The sequence below is a fragment of the Atta cephalotes genome (genome assembly GCF_000143395.1).
Source record: "Atta cephalotes unplaced genomic scaffold scaffold00011, whole genome shotgun sequence".
NCBI classification, from domain to species: Eukaryota; Metazoa; Arthropoda; class Insecta; order Hymenoptera; family Formicidae; genus Atta; species Atta cephalotes.
The window spans coordinates 2795474-2810343 of NW_012130075.1; the positions used below are offsets into that span (position 1 = coordinate 2795474).

The following is a 14870-nucleotide window of genomic DNA, read 5'->3' on the forward strand; positions in this document are numbered from 1 at the left end:
GGAAAAGTCGTCACTTCACTAGCATTCTACTTCCTGTGTGCAAGCAATGCTGCCAACTGAAAATCATAGGGATGATATGGTGAAAGAAATCAAACCTAAGTGTGCTCGTTCTTGAGACGAATTTTGTGTGTACAGAGCAAACATGGCGCGACACTATCTGCGCCATTTAAATATTTGCACCGCGGTAATTTTGAAAAATGATAGCTCAAAAGATCAAAATAAATACAACTCGAGATACTATTAGACCGTCGATCCTGAGCAAAAATCGTGATTATATCAATGGGGTCCCGGAGACTCGGGGATAATTAAAGAATGATAACATTACCGACAATTAAAAAAATTTACAATTATAAATTAACAAATATTTCGATAATTTATTATTAAATTTGATTTTTTTGTTATATAAATGCTGTATAAATAAGTACGCATACTTTTAATGCTATAATATCTTATATATATTGGATTGTTCGGAAAGTTCGTGCTGCAAAAGATTTAAATTTAATAAATGAAATTAAAAATTTAAATCTTCTGCGTTTCAAAATCCTTTTTTTTCCTTCAAAATTGGCACGAACTTTCCGGACAACCTAATATATATATGTATGTATGTGTATATATCTATATATATATATATATATACATATATAAAATATATGTATATGTATTTTACACGCTGTAATGTAGCGCTGTCCATGCCGACAAATGCTGCCTCAATAGCGGTTCTTAATGACGTCACATTAGAATGCCGAGTATTTTTTTGTGATCCTTTCAACTACGCTCTATATGTAATAGTCCAAGGGATTTAAATCTGGGCTATTGGGAGGCCAAAATTCCTTGAATCAAAACATATCGACGTTGTCTGAGAGCCAATTTTGAATTAAATGACTCGTATGAACCGGTGCACCGTCCTGCTGAAAAACATATGGCCTTCCGGATGCCACAGTTTCCATCCATGGCTTCACACATCCATCAGAACGCGCAAATACACTTCTTTTGTGACAGTTTTCTCTTTTTTAAAGAAATGTAATGACATCACCCTCACTAGATACATCTAGCACATGAACATGGCCGGAAATTTCGTTCTGGCAACAACAGGGACACCCTCAGGGTTGTAGGCGAGGCATTGGTCATTCCATCGGTTGATTTTGGCATCAACAGTAAAAACTTTTTTGTTTTTCAAAGAACACAATAGCAGATTGCAGCAAGCAACTCGGTTTATCCTGGCCTCAGAGAACATTTAGATTGTTTACAATACCGTTGCATTATATTTGCTGACTGTTCCTTCAGTTCTGTTCAGTACAGTAATTAATGCCTACTAGCTTGATTGCTTGCAAGCACTTTTTCGAACAAATAAAAATTTCAGAGATGAAATAAATAGTCACATTTACTTATACATTGCATTATTACAAGCTTTTGTGTACAAAAATCAAGGTAAATTAATGTCTTTTTTAACTGAATAAAGTTAATGGCTTTACAAAATTAAAGTTAAAAGTTGAAGGAATGAAAAATTAACTTAACATAAATTAAGTCAATATTGAATTAATTTATGTTAAGTTAATTTTTAACTTAAGTTAAAAAAAAGTTAATTTTGAAAAAAAATATTTTTTAGATCAAAATATCCTAATTTTTCTTAAAATAAGATTAAATAACTACAATGTAGATTATTAAGTAAATTAAATTTTTATTCTTTTATTCACATATGATATAAATATATAATACATAACGATATAATTATATAAGTTTAAAAAAACTTTAGTCAGCACATAGAGAGGATACAAGAACAGTGATTATTTTTTAATAAGTCTTAAATCATAAGAAATTGATCAATTACTTAATCGAATGTGAGAAGAAATATTTGACTGTAAATTGATCAATTTCTTATGATTTAAGGTTTAAAACACTTATTGTAGATCCGGACTAAGGTTTATGGCATAAGGCACAACTACATAAACCAATCAGAAGACTAGCATCTTAAGAAATTACTTAAGATGATTTTAAAATATAAACAGATTACGAATATATGCCCTTAGTCTTATTATATCTTATTATTTTTCTAAGATATTTAAAAGAGATAAAAAAAATTTTAACTTAAAAAAAGTTAAAAACATTTAAAAATAACTTAGTTACATTAGCATTTAAAATTAACTAAATTAAATTAAAAGTTATTAACTTTTTTTTAACTTTTAACATTTTTAACTAGCTACCCAACTCTGACAAAAAAAAGAAGCAAAATTCATTTGCACACACGTATTATTGCTTACAAATTGATTGGCCTACTATCACATAAACTATATAAGAAAATAGTTTGTGCTAAAACAGAGAATTTGTATTTTTAAAGAAGAAAATGGCATGTAGATAAATTACAATTGAATTGTAAACAATAATTTTTATGTGTAAACGAACTCTCGGTAAATGTAATGTAGGCAAACGATACTATAGGCAATTAATTTGTTGGCAAATAGTGTTTTGTCCCTCCGGAATAACAATCTATATTTATACCAAGAGGTTTTTTTACATAGAATTTTTATAAGAATTTATAAGAATTTTTTTTTTTTTATTTATATATAATATTTTTTATTTTTTTTCTTTATAAGAATTATTATGCCAGTGATTTAATAATTGAGACAAGAACAAATTACTATAATATCAGTTGCTTCAATATAATTCCTACTTATAATAGTACATGAGTAATAGACATACAAAAATAAAAGTCAGCACATTCAATATTAAAATTAGATTATAATTTGATGCAACCGGGTAAATTAGCACATAATTGATTCTTCATTACGATCGATCAATACATTAGGTCAGTTTCATTTTTACGCTCTTACACGCTGTAAGCATTATTTCATCCTTGTTTATCACATATTAAACAAACGCAATAAAGTTTATTATGCTGTTAGGGCTGATACACATAAAATTTCGCAATAGTAACCGTGTGCGGCAACCCTTATCATTTAGGGCTGCTGCACACAAAATTTCTGTAACAATAACCTTAAAATGTAAACTTAAGCCGATGAGCCAATCAGGATTTTGCTTTAGGTTTATATAATCTAACGGAAATGGAAATAACAATATACTTATCCAATAACCTCGCAATAAGGAATTTCAACAGTTGGTTGGTGAATTTTAATTCTCCTTATGAATAAGTTTACTGTTATTTCTATTTCCATTAGAGTACGTAGATCTAAAGCAGTATCCTGATTGACTTATCAGCTTAAGTTTATGTCTTAAGGTTACAGAAATTTTGTGTGTTAAGTGGTAAGGGCACGAAATGATTAGTATATGACGTCACGGAATGCCGTCGAATAAAAACCTATGGTCACTTTTGAATCCCTTGATATTTTTTACAAACATGATTTGAATTGATGTCAAAATGGACTTTACTACCTGGCCATTTTTACATGCTCTCTGTGTAATCATTTTGTTTAAATGCATAAAATTGAAAAATACACACAGTACATTAAAAATAATCAAGCTGTACTCGAGAAATTTTTTTCATTTTTTGATTATTTTTAATTGTTGTTATTGTTGAAAGACGGGAAACGTAGATCAGTTTCTTTAAGATTTTCTTCGATCCATTTCTCTATCTTTGCATCTAATTCTGCAGTGGAAATGTCTTGCCAATTTCCATTTCCTCCTTTTCTAATAAAAGAATTGTCCTTAATGATTCCACAAGCTTTCAACTCAGAGAAATTCACCATCGGATTGTTTCGAAAATTTTTGATATTGAGATGGTTTGTCACCTTGTTAATTTCTTCGTCAGTATATGTTTTACCCAAAAATTTTGCTACTTTCTTGATTGCTTTCGGAAAATCCTAAAAACAAAAATAATTTTTTTCAATATATATATATATACATCATATAAAAAACAACTTAAGCAATAAAGATGTTAGTTGTATTTTTTTGATGAATTAATTATTAATTATTTAATTAATTGTTAGTTGAGCTTTATACTTTATTAAAATATATACAGAATATAATATTAAAAAATAATTAGAATATATTGTTATATGATTTAAAAAATGTTTTATTATTTGAAAAATGTTAAAGATATTTTATACATATTCAAAATGATAACAAAATTATGAAAAAAATTACAAATTATTCTAAATCACGTTTAATAATAATACGACAAATTTAGTGATGATTTACTATCTGAATCATAAGTTATTTTAATAAATAGTAGTTCTATTTTTTAATCTGTACTCTAATAAAAATATAAGGAAATGTATTATAAAATAAATGATAAAAATCCCAATTTTTAAATATAAGTACATTATATATTCAAGATTATTTATGTAGAGTTACATTGTGATGCATGAACTAGTTGTCCAATAAATAAATGAAATACTTATTCGTTTTATATCTTTGTAACTAATCAGTAAATCGCAATGAAACTTTGCATCAATTATTTTGAATATTTAAAATTCTTATAAGAGAAAAATGTATAAATTATTTATAATTTTTAAATTTTCATTTTTTAACAATAAAAATAATAACAAATAAAATAAATAAACTACAAAAATGTGTTAGTAAACAAAAATATAATCTTATTTACGTAACATTCATATGTATATAATTTATTTTAAGTGAAAATATTAAACATTTCGAATTTAATTTTTTTTTGCAGGAACTACACATCTAAAGATATGGTCAACGTAATACTGCAAAAACTTTGAAGCGTTTTTTAATTGATCAGTTTGTTAAATTCTTTTTTCTAATTGGTTCATCAAATGATTCAAAGCATTTGTAACAAGACTTTGATTACAACCTAATACATCCTCAAATTCCCTTCAAAAATTGTTGTGACTTATTATTTTTTATGACTTATTATTTTAAATTCTATCATAGACTTGTAGCTTTTACCCAAAATAAACTTGGTATCTCATAACAAGGATCTTTACTTGTATTAAGTCGTATTACTACGTAAATTAGGTCAGTTGTATGTTAGATCCATTTTATACATTGGTCGTATCGTAGACGTCACAGGCTTGCGACAGTCAATCCGATACATCAATTTTAAAGTCGCACGACGCTTACGATACGATTAATGTACATTAGGCTTTATAATGCATTGTGTACAGTAGGATTATATGTGCAATACATTGTGGTTGCGTTCCGTTGTTCGCATAATGCATATGATGTATTATTATATTCTTTAACATTCTGCAAACAAGGATAAAATGATATTTCATGCGCATTATGCGTGCAATCAATCTATATGCAATACGGTTGTATGCAATCAAAGTAGTTTGCTTCTAGTAGTTATAATTTCTCAGGAAAAAATGTTATATAAATGAACATATTTTATATATAATTATATATAAAATATGTATATAATAATATGTATATAATAAATATGTATATAATTATATATAAAATATGTATATAAATTATATATAATTATATATAATTTTATATAATTTAATATAATTTTATATAATTTTATATAATTACATATAATTATACATGAAATATTTTTTCTCGGGAATTATTTTGTATATAAATCGGATCTCATCAATTATTTTACACAATATATTATGATTGCATTCGGAATTGGCGTTCACGCGCTATAAGCTTTATTTTATCTGTACTGCTGACTACTCATGAAAAGAAAAGAATAAAATGAAGCTGATAGCGCATAAGCGTCAATTCCGAATGCAACCTATATTTATTTAAAACTTTAAATATTATTTTATAAAATATTATATTGAATAAATGTTAAAAATGTATAGAGAAAAATCATCGATATAGGACTTTTAAAAAAACACTATTTTTCGGAAACTGACTATCCTTACAGCACAAAATTGCACAAAGATTGCATCAACACTGCTGCAACATTGCAGCAATATTGCAGAGATATTGCTGTAAATTCTATTTTGTATATATTGTAATTTATTATGATAAAAATATGATTTATTTAGATAAGATTTATAATTTAAACATTTGTGGCTAATTGTTTCTACATATACAAAATTAGCTAAAATCGAATTCTATAAATGTAAATATAAAATTTTTATAATTTTCTTTTGCAAATGTGTAGTTCAAATAGTGGCTGCATTCTAATATCATAATATATCGTTTTACATGTCTGCAGTTTTCTAAGTTTTATTTACACTTTTCTTTCTTATTTTGATAAATATATCATATAAGAAAGCTCGTGATGATCTTAACATATATTGTCAAGGTCATGATCTTGAATAATATTAGGTTTTAGTCGTTGCTCATTACTTATTAAAAAGTTATTAATAAAAAAAGTTTATAAATAATAACACGCCTTACGGGGGGGGGGGGGAGGGTATTACTTTTTAGTAGGGTGGACCACGCTTTGCGTGGTCTGCGTGGAAATAAGTTGTTCGGCCTTTAAATAAGAGCGTGTTCAGATTTCCACCTGAGTGCTCTCCAAGAAATATGTTATTCTTGTTTAATTCGATGTAATAATTGTTATTCGATGATCAATAAGGAAAAAACATCTGAGTGGTATTTGGGTGAGAATTTGACAGCAAGGGGTAGGGCTTCGTTTCGCATAAAAAATCGTACGTTTCTAAGCATGAAAGGTGTGGGATGGACTTCGCTTTGCACGAAATGTTTCTTTAATCCCATTTTGGCATAAAAGAAAAGTATTATGTAAAACAAAGAAGAACATATACAGCAGCTGAGTATATGTAAAATATACATATAGTAAAATGTATATCTTATGTTCAAAAATTATGTTTTACTTATAAATTATGTTTTACTTATAAAAATTGTTTTGTTAATAACTTTTTATCAAATAACGAGCGAAAACCTGTCGAAAGTCATTTGGGGCTATAATCTTGACAATTTAACATATGCCAACATTGAAATGATCTTACATGATCAATAATGTATTATCTTAATTAAATTACTAACAATATTATTAATCGTGTGTGGTTTATTGATGAATTAACAGAGAATAGCGACGGTGATCTGGATTTTGATTCTCGGAACATAAGTATCGCTTTATTAAGATCCATATCAGTTTGCCAATGTAATTATAGACATACTATATTGTATATAAGAGATAGACCCAGTATTTATATCTATATATACCTGGGTTTAGCAGAATGATGCGAAAGGCAAAATTTTTTTATCAGATTCGTTCATTTCGCGCACAAACGCGTCGAATAAGCCTAATTTCGTCAAAATCGAGGAAGGTAGAATTTTTAAGTATTATATCAAAATAAGTTTACTGTCAAGCGTGCGCGCAGAAAAGGATAGGTTATCCCAATATTTTGCCTTTCAACACCGTTCTGTCAAATCCAGCATATACTATAGATATAACTAATATTATACTAAATATATACTGGGTCTTTCTTATATATCTATGAATGTAATAGATAATGTACGTAAAACTAAAATAAAATATATCGCCCTTTGAAGCCATCGGGGCAAGATCTATTCAGTTTTAAATATAAAATCAGGAAACAGCATAACCGCATACTTGTCTATAAGATAGATCATAATGTTAATTTAATCCTTATAGTGTAGTTGCATTAATTATAGTATTAATTTATCAAAGCCCTATTGAAACTAGATACCTATCATAGAACATGTCGGAATGAATTCTGATCGAAATTATTCCATTTTTTCTAGAAAATATAAAAGAAATCTAGGAAATAATTGAATAATTCCGATCGGAATTCATTCTGACTTGTTCCATGGATGTCTTGATAGGTGTCTTGAAGACAATCGTGTATTTATAGAAAAACCTTAAAAAAAAGAAATTCTTGCGTTACATATATGTTTTTGTCTGCAAAACAGTATGAAGAATGCATTTAAATGAACGAAAACTATTTTAGAAATAAAGAAATTTTTAAATATTTATTTTAAGTATTTTATACAGATGATGAATGCCTTGTAAAAGAAAAAAAAGAATATGTGGCATTACTTACATTTAATATGTCAATTTTGTGGCCTATTTTATCAGACGCTCATTTTTCCTTATCTTATGAAAAAGTAAATTATTGCAAAATTGCAAAAGATATTATAAAAATTGCTATATTATCTAATAGAAGACATTTTTAGTCTATATTTATGTTTCTACAGTTTTTAACTTTTGTTTAAGAAATATTATCCAAAAACAAAGTAATATGTCAGTATCGATGACTTTTCTCTGTTTAATTGAGAATAAAAATTTTTGTCTACACTTACGTGTATTACCTCCTCATAAAATAAAAACAAAAAGTTTTGGGAATTCCTTAAATCCCAGGCTTCTTTTAGATGTTCCCAGTATGGCGACCAAGGCGCTTTATAGATAAAAAGATAAAGGCATTAAAAATTTTGAAGCACTGTTTTTACTTTTCCTCCAAAAAGAGAACAAATATATGTAGTAACAAGTATAAGTCAACAATAGTAAAAGTCATATCGAATGTCTAAATAGAAAGAGCAATGCTTTGATAGATTACACACACACACACACACACACACACACACACACACACACACGCGCGCGCGCGCGCGCGCGCGCAGTGCAGATTATTTTTAAAAAATGTTTACGTAGATACGTATTATTTTTATTAAAGTTGTTGGTTTTTTTTGGAATAAGTCTATTTTAATTTAACGACTAATACTTTTTCCTTTCTATTAATCACACATAATTTTTGTTCATAGAATTTAATAAAAAATAAAATTTTTATAGAAGAAAAATAGACATGATATATTTTACTCTTGGCAGGAAGATCCAATTTTGCATGAATCATTAGTCATAGCTGATAGTTAAAGATAGAAAAAAAATTTATTGCAAAATTGTATTTAAAAAAATTTTTACTTTAAACTTTTTTTTTCATATTTAAGTCACTGGTTTTGTTTATATTTGAGTCATTGATTAGTATTCGTAAAAATATAAAAATTACAATTTAAATGTATAAAATATACGTATGGTATTGTAAAAAATTTTTTGTGCAGAATTTTTATAAAAAAAAACTTTTATAGATAAAAATTATAAAATTATGTATTGCTTTTATTTAAATTTTCAATTTTAGTTTTTGGATTTAGTTTTTATTTTATATATAGAATTAGTAGTTTTAATTTTATATATTTATATTCATATTCTATTTCTAAAACTTTAATTTTTGTCAAAATAAAAGAATAATTTTAATTTGTAATTTTATTTTTACTTTTATTTTGGATCTTTTCAATCTCTTATATTACATTCGAAATCTATTTCTTACGAACTAATATATGGATACAAATAAATTGTCTAGATAAAACTTTCAGAAAAATATTGGGCACCCATGTAATAAATAATATAAATATCTACAGATAAGATACAGAAAAATAAGAAATATATATAGCTCTTTCTCTGGATATGTTCTACTTACTTAAATTATTTAGAAAATATTCCAAAAAGGTGGAAAAATCACCCAAATATTCTTGTGTCTTGATTGAGCAATTAAAGTGATACCAAGAAGTTACCACGTCTTTCGGATTACGAGCTATATAAATAATCTAAGGAAAGTGTTACAAAAGTAGAAAATTAATAAAAAGAATCTTTCCATTTTTATTTAATTATTACCTTACAACCAACATCTAAAAGTCCAGGCAACATGCTGAAAGGCAAATGGCTTTTTATAAATCTAGGTGATGGCATATCAGCGATAACTTCATAACCGGGCAAAGCTATATCCCGACACAATTGTTGCTTTACTTTGTCATCTTTGTTAGAGAGTATAAATTCTTGAGTCACTTCAGGATGATTAAATAAACTGAATCTGTAAGAATAAAGATACAATTTAAGGATGTTTTATACATATTTTTAAAATGATAACAAAATTATGAAAAAATTATTGATTGTTCTAAATCATGTTTAAAAATAATACGACAAATTTCGGTTTACTATCTGGATCATAAATTATTTTAATAAATAGTAGTATTTTTTAAATCTGTGCTCTAAATATAAAAATGGAAATGTATTATAAAATAAATGATAAAAATTTCAATTTTTTAGTATAAGTACAATAGTATAAGTACAATATGTATTCAAAATTATTTACGTAAAGTTACATTGCGATGCACTCGTTATCCAGTAAATAAACAAAATATTTATTTATTCTATATCTTTGTAATTAGTATTCTATGTCTTTGTAATCAGTAAATCACAATGAAATTTTGCATAAATTATTTTGAACATTTAAAGTATAAAAGAAAAATATAAATCTCTGTATCATTTTTAAAATTTTAATTTTTAACAATAAAAACAAAAATAACAAATAGAATAAATAAAACTACAAAAATGTATTATTAAATAAAAATATAATCTTATTCACATAACTTTCACATATATATAGTTTATTCGAAGTGTAAATATTAAACATACTTCCAAATTTAATTTTCTTTGCAGGGACTGTACGTTAAGTATATCTTTAATAAACGTTGACAAAATCGATTCGATATCGATTTTATTGTCATTTCTTACTGGGTATTGTCAGCAGTACTGGAAGCACTTAATTATAATACATAAAAAATGGCTTTCATTTAATTGAAAAGTTAAATGAAACCCAAAATGGAACTCATTTTGATTCTAATATATATTATATTTTAATATCGCTTGATATAGTATCCTTGTTCCATTAAATAATGTTAGAACTAGCGTTAAATAGTGTTAAAAAAAGACTATCAAAAAAGATAAATATTCCATTAGAGGAATTTTTAGCCTCCATCCGTCTGGTTCTTAACTTTACATTTTTTCATTTAATAATAAAAAATTTAATAATAAAAATAAAATTTACAAACAAGTTTTCGGTGCCCCGATGGGTTCACTATTGTCGCCAATTATTGCTGACATAGTTATGCAGGATCTTGAGGAAATAGCGATCCAACAAAAATTACCAGTTATTATTTTACTTCCGGATGACTATATGGATGACATCATTTAGCGGTTCCATTATTAGATAGTACCGAATACAACTTGAAATCTTCAACTTCTTACATGTCAGACTACAATTTACTATGGAGATCGGCACTGAGAATAACTTGAGTTTTTTTGGACACTATGATTATGATTGACAACTATAAGAGCATTTTTGACAAATACAGGAAAATTATTTGTTCGGGCAGATTTCTTAATTTTTACTTACACTACTCTTTCACAAAAAAGGTGTTATTTTCGGTTTCGTTGACAAAATAATTATTAAGATTATCTCATCCTCGTTTCCACAAAAAGAACTTGGTTGATGCTATTCATAATTTACTTGATGATAGCTATTTTCTTCCTTTCATTTTTTCAACAGAAAAAAGATTAAAATACCATACACAGAATATAATATCCATGTCAAGGAAACATTCTTTACAATTCCATATATAAAATCTATCTCTGAAAGTTTTTTATCTATATAGCATATAAATATAATTGCAAATATTCAATCTCAAATACATTGAAAAGCCTTATAACTAGAGGATAAATTAGATCATTTAGCTAATCAAAAATTGTGTATAAGATTTCTTGTGAGAACTGAAGCTAGTTATGCAGGACAAACCAAAAGAAAATTAAAAACAAGATTAAATAAACATATTTCGGACATTAATAAAAAGAGTTTTTCATTGGTGATTATTGAGCATCATATAACCATAATTTTAATTGGAAAGATGTAAAGATCTAGATACGACAAGAAATTGTCGTATAACAAAAAATTAATCTCTGAAATGATTCACATAAAAAAACAAAAATTAGGATTGAACAAACAAAATAACACTAAATCATTATTTAATTCTTATCTACAGATTTTGCAGTCTCCTTCCCCTTCTTAGTTTTTTCTTCCGTTCTCACTTTCATTGTTCCTTTTCTATCCCTATTCTCCTTCCAATCTCATCCCCTCTTTCAACAAGATATTATAAAAGCCATAGAATGTCGCTCACACTCTATAATACAAGTAATTTTTGACTGAACTGGTTTCAATTTTTTCCTCTGATTGCATTTGCTTCTTGTGAATTAATTTGACTCATTGTTTCAACTCATTGTTAATAATATTTATTAAACATTCGCGTTTGAGGTATATTGTACAATAATTTTATTTATTAAGAGAGAGACTTTAATATAGTTGTCTATTAAATTAAGGATTATATATATAATAATTTCGAATAATCATTTATTCATTGTTATTTTAATTACTATAATCTATAGTATTGATTTAACAGAATGTGTACTGATACATTTTTATTGAATGACTCAACATGTTTAAATAATTTTATTATCATTATGGACTAATTACGACCGATATAATGAAAGAATGTAACTGAGAATATAACAAGACTGAAAACATTATATTATTGCGACAGAAAATAGATATTATATGAAGAAATACTATCAATTTTGCGTAACTATAATCTGTAGAAATTGTATTTAACCGTTTTATTAATATTGTTAAATTTGCGTTCTCTACATGTATACACTGAGGATGATTTAATAATAAGGTCAAAATGTCTGTTTTAAGATTTTAAATATATAAAAATCTGGCTCATAGCCCCTGTTATTTATGTTTATAAATTATGTATTTTTAGAATTGTAGTTTGTATTTTTAGTTGTAATTGTGTAAATGTGTACTTATATTAGACGGAAAATTTTTTTCAATAATAATATGTTTTATTGTTTTTAAAAATGTATACATTTTTTTGTATTATGTAACATAATGGTAATGTCACACATATTATATTTGTTATATTGGTATATAATAATATATATTTAATAATATAGCTTAATAAAAATGTAATTTCCTATACAGAACAGACATATCCCCAAGGCATATCTTAAGGATATTCAGAAAATGTTTCTATGCTTAAGGATATGGATAGTGTTCTATGTGAATTGATGGCAAATTATTATATGAAGATAAAAAATTATATGAGGATAAATATTTTTATAAACTTAATTTCGATTTTAAGTTTACTTTTGCAAATTGTTTAATTTCTGTAAAAAAGAATATAATATAAGAGTTTTATTCGTAGGATGTAACTTTATTATTACGTATGAAAATATGTACATTTTTAATAGTAAGAGTCAAAATCATTCATTATAATTGTTATAATTGTACTTGAAGTTCTTTTATAATGTATTATCATATATACACATATAAACACATATAAACACATACTCACTCGAAAAATGGAAACCTTTCAGTAAGTAGACGCTTTTTCGCTACGTCAAAGTTCAAATCGTTTGCCAACAGCCATATGAGCTCTTGCGCCATAGTTGTTCCTAATTTATAGAAATAACAAGTAATAAAATTTCTTTTTTACAAAAATTTCTTTTCTAAAAAAAGGGTAATTTATCTTTTTGGTTATTAAAGTGATCTTAAAATTTAAAATATTCTCTGATAAACCTTCGATGTATGTAATTTCATATAGATCACTATTGACAGCCTACAGCAAATTCATTATAATAATTTACGACGACGAGTCGAATAACAGTCGAATATCAAATCTGACTAGTGTACGATTACATAGCTCAGCGTTAGCGTGTTAGAGTATGAACAGGTCGTGTTAGGTTATCTGTAGGTCTTAAATTCGAATTCCGATATCGCATACGTTTTCAAATACTGTAAACTATATTCAATGTGTAATTTTATTTCAATGTGTAATTAGTCATTTTATGTGAAACAACATACACATTGATTTTAATCTCGGTGGTCTAATGGCTTAGGATGCTTGTACGGAATACAAGAGATTCGAGTTCAAGTCCCGATCGAGATAATATTTTTTGCAATAAATTTATTAACAGTTTTTCAACATATTAATATCTTTATAATATGATGCTTGATTGTAACATCAAATTATTAAAATTGCTTATCAATTTAATTCACGATTATTAGAGTAGTTTTAATTGCATTTATAGTCCAGAAAAATAATTTGGCGTGCAGTTCAAAAAGACTACAATGTTATACATATATACAAGTATATATATAATATATATTAGTAATTCAAGTTTGAATTATTTGAAAAGCAATGAAGATCCAGCTTCGATCATAATAGACATTTTAAATTTCTATTGATTGTGTTCTCACATATGCGGTCTTTAAAATAAAGATTCTTAACATTAATTCTACACTGTTAAAAATAAAATTTAATATATTTTTTAAACAGTGTATGAAGAAAGATATTTTATCGTTTTGAATATGGAATTTTGATTCATGGTTTCATGAAATGCTATATAATACATATTTAAAGGACAATAAGTATAATTTATGAAGCATTAGGAGGTCGGCGCTAGAACAAAAATTGCGCAAGAATATATAATATACAATAATATAAAAATAAATAAGTTTAATTATTTCTGAACATTTCGGCTTCGTTTTGAGTCACCTTTAGCAGAAAAATATTAAACATTATCGCAAAATATAAAACTGAATTATGAATCGCAAAGCTATATTTCGAGCTTTTCTATATGTAAAATGTGCAGAGCCATGCAGTGAGATGTGATCTCATAACTTTAACATTATCAAATATTATACACAATAGTTTTATGGTTGAGTGATTCATGGTTGAGTTTCATGGTTTAACTTATTCTTCATTTCTTTCTAGTTCTAAAAGTCAGAAAAAGATAATTGAAAAGTAAATTGAATCGAGATTAAAGATAATTTACAATGGTGGAAATGGGCATTAAACTTTTATACTTTTATACTTCTGTTAATCTTCTATACTTTTGTGTATACACAACTTTATACATATACAAATATTAATATAATAATATTTTTGTATAAGTTAAACGCTTGAGGGAATTTAGCCCCAGAATGCTAAATAAATTTCGATTTATCTCTCTTTCTCTTTCTCTCTCTCTCTCTCTCTCTCTCTCTCTCTCTCTCTCTCTCTCTCTCGTCGTCGTCTCTACGTACTCACGTACGACGACGTACGCGAGCGAG

At 26.5% G+C, this 14870-nt stretch overlaps 1 protein-coding gene across 1 annotated transcript in view; it reads right to left on the minus strand.

Annotated features, from left to right (window-relative positions):
• Positions 1-3512: 3512 nt before the first annotated feature.
• The window catches only part of LOC105617014 (sulfotransferase 1C4-like), a 12955-nt gene continuing 1597 nt past the window's right edge, over positions 3513-14870 (minus strand). The window contains exons 2-6 of the mRNA XM_012198596.1: positions 13111-13210; positions 9536-9731; positions 9342-9468; positions 8173-8267; positions 3513-3815 (exon numbers count right to left, since the gene is read on the minus strand). Of these exons, the coding sequence (XP_012053986.1) occupies positions 3513-3815; positions 8173-8267; positions 9342-9468; positions 9536-9731; positions 13111-13210 (821 nt within the window). The remainder of the gene's footprint in view (positions 3816-8172; positions 8268-9341; positions 9469-9535; positions 9732-13110; positions 13211-14870) is intronic.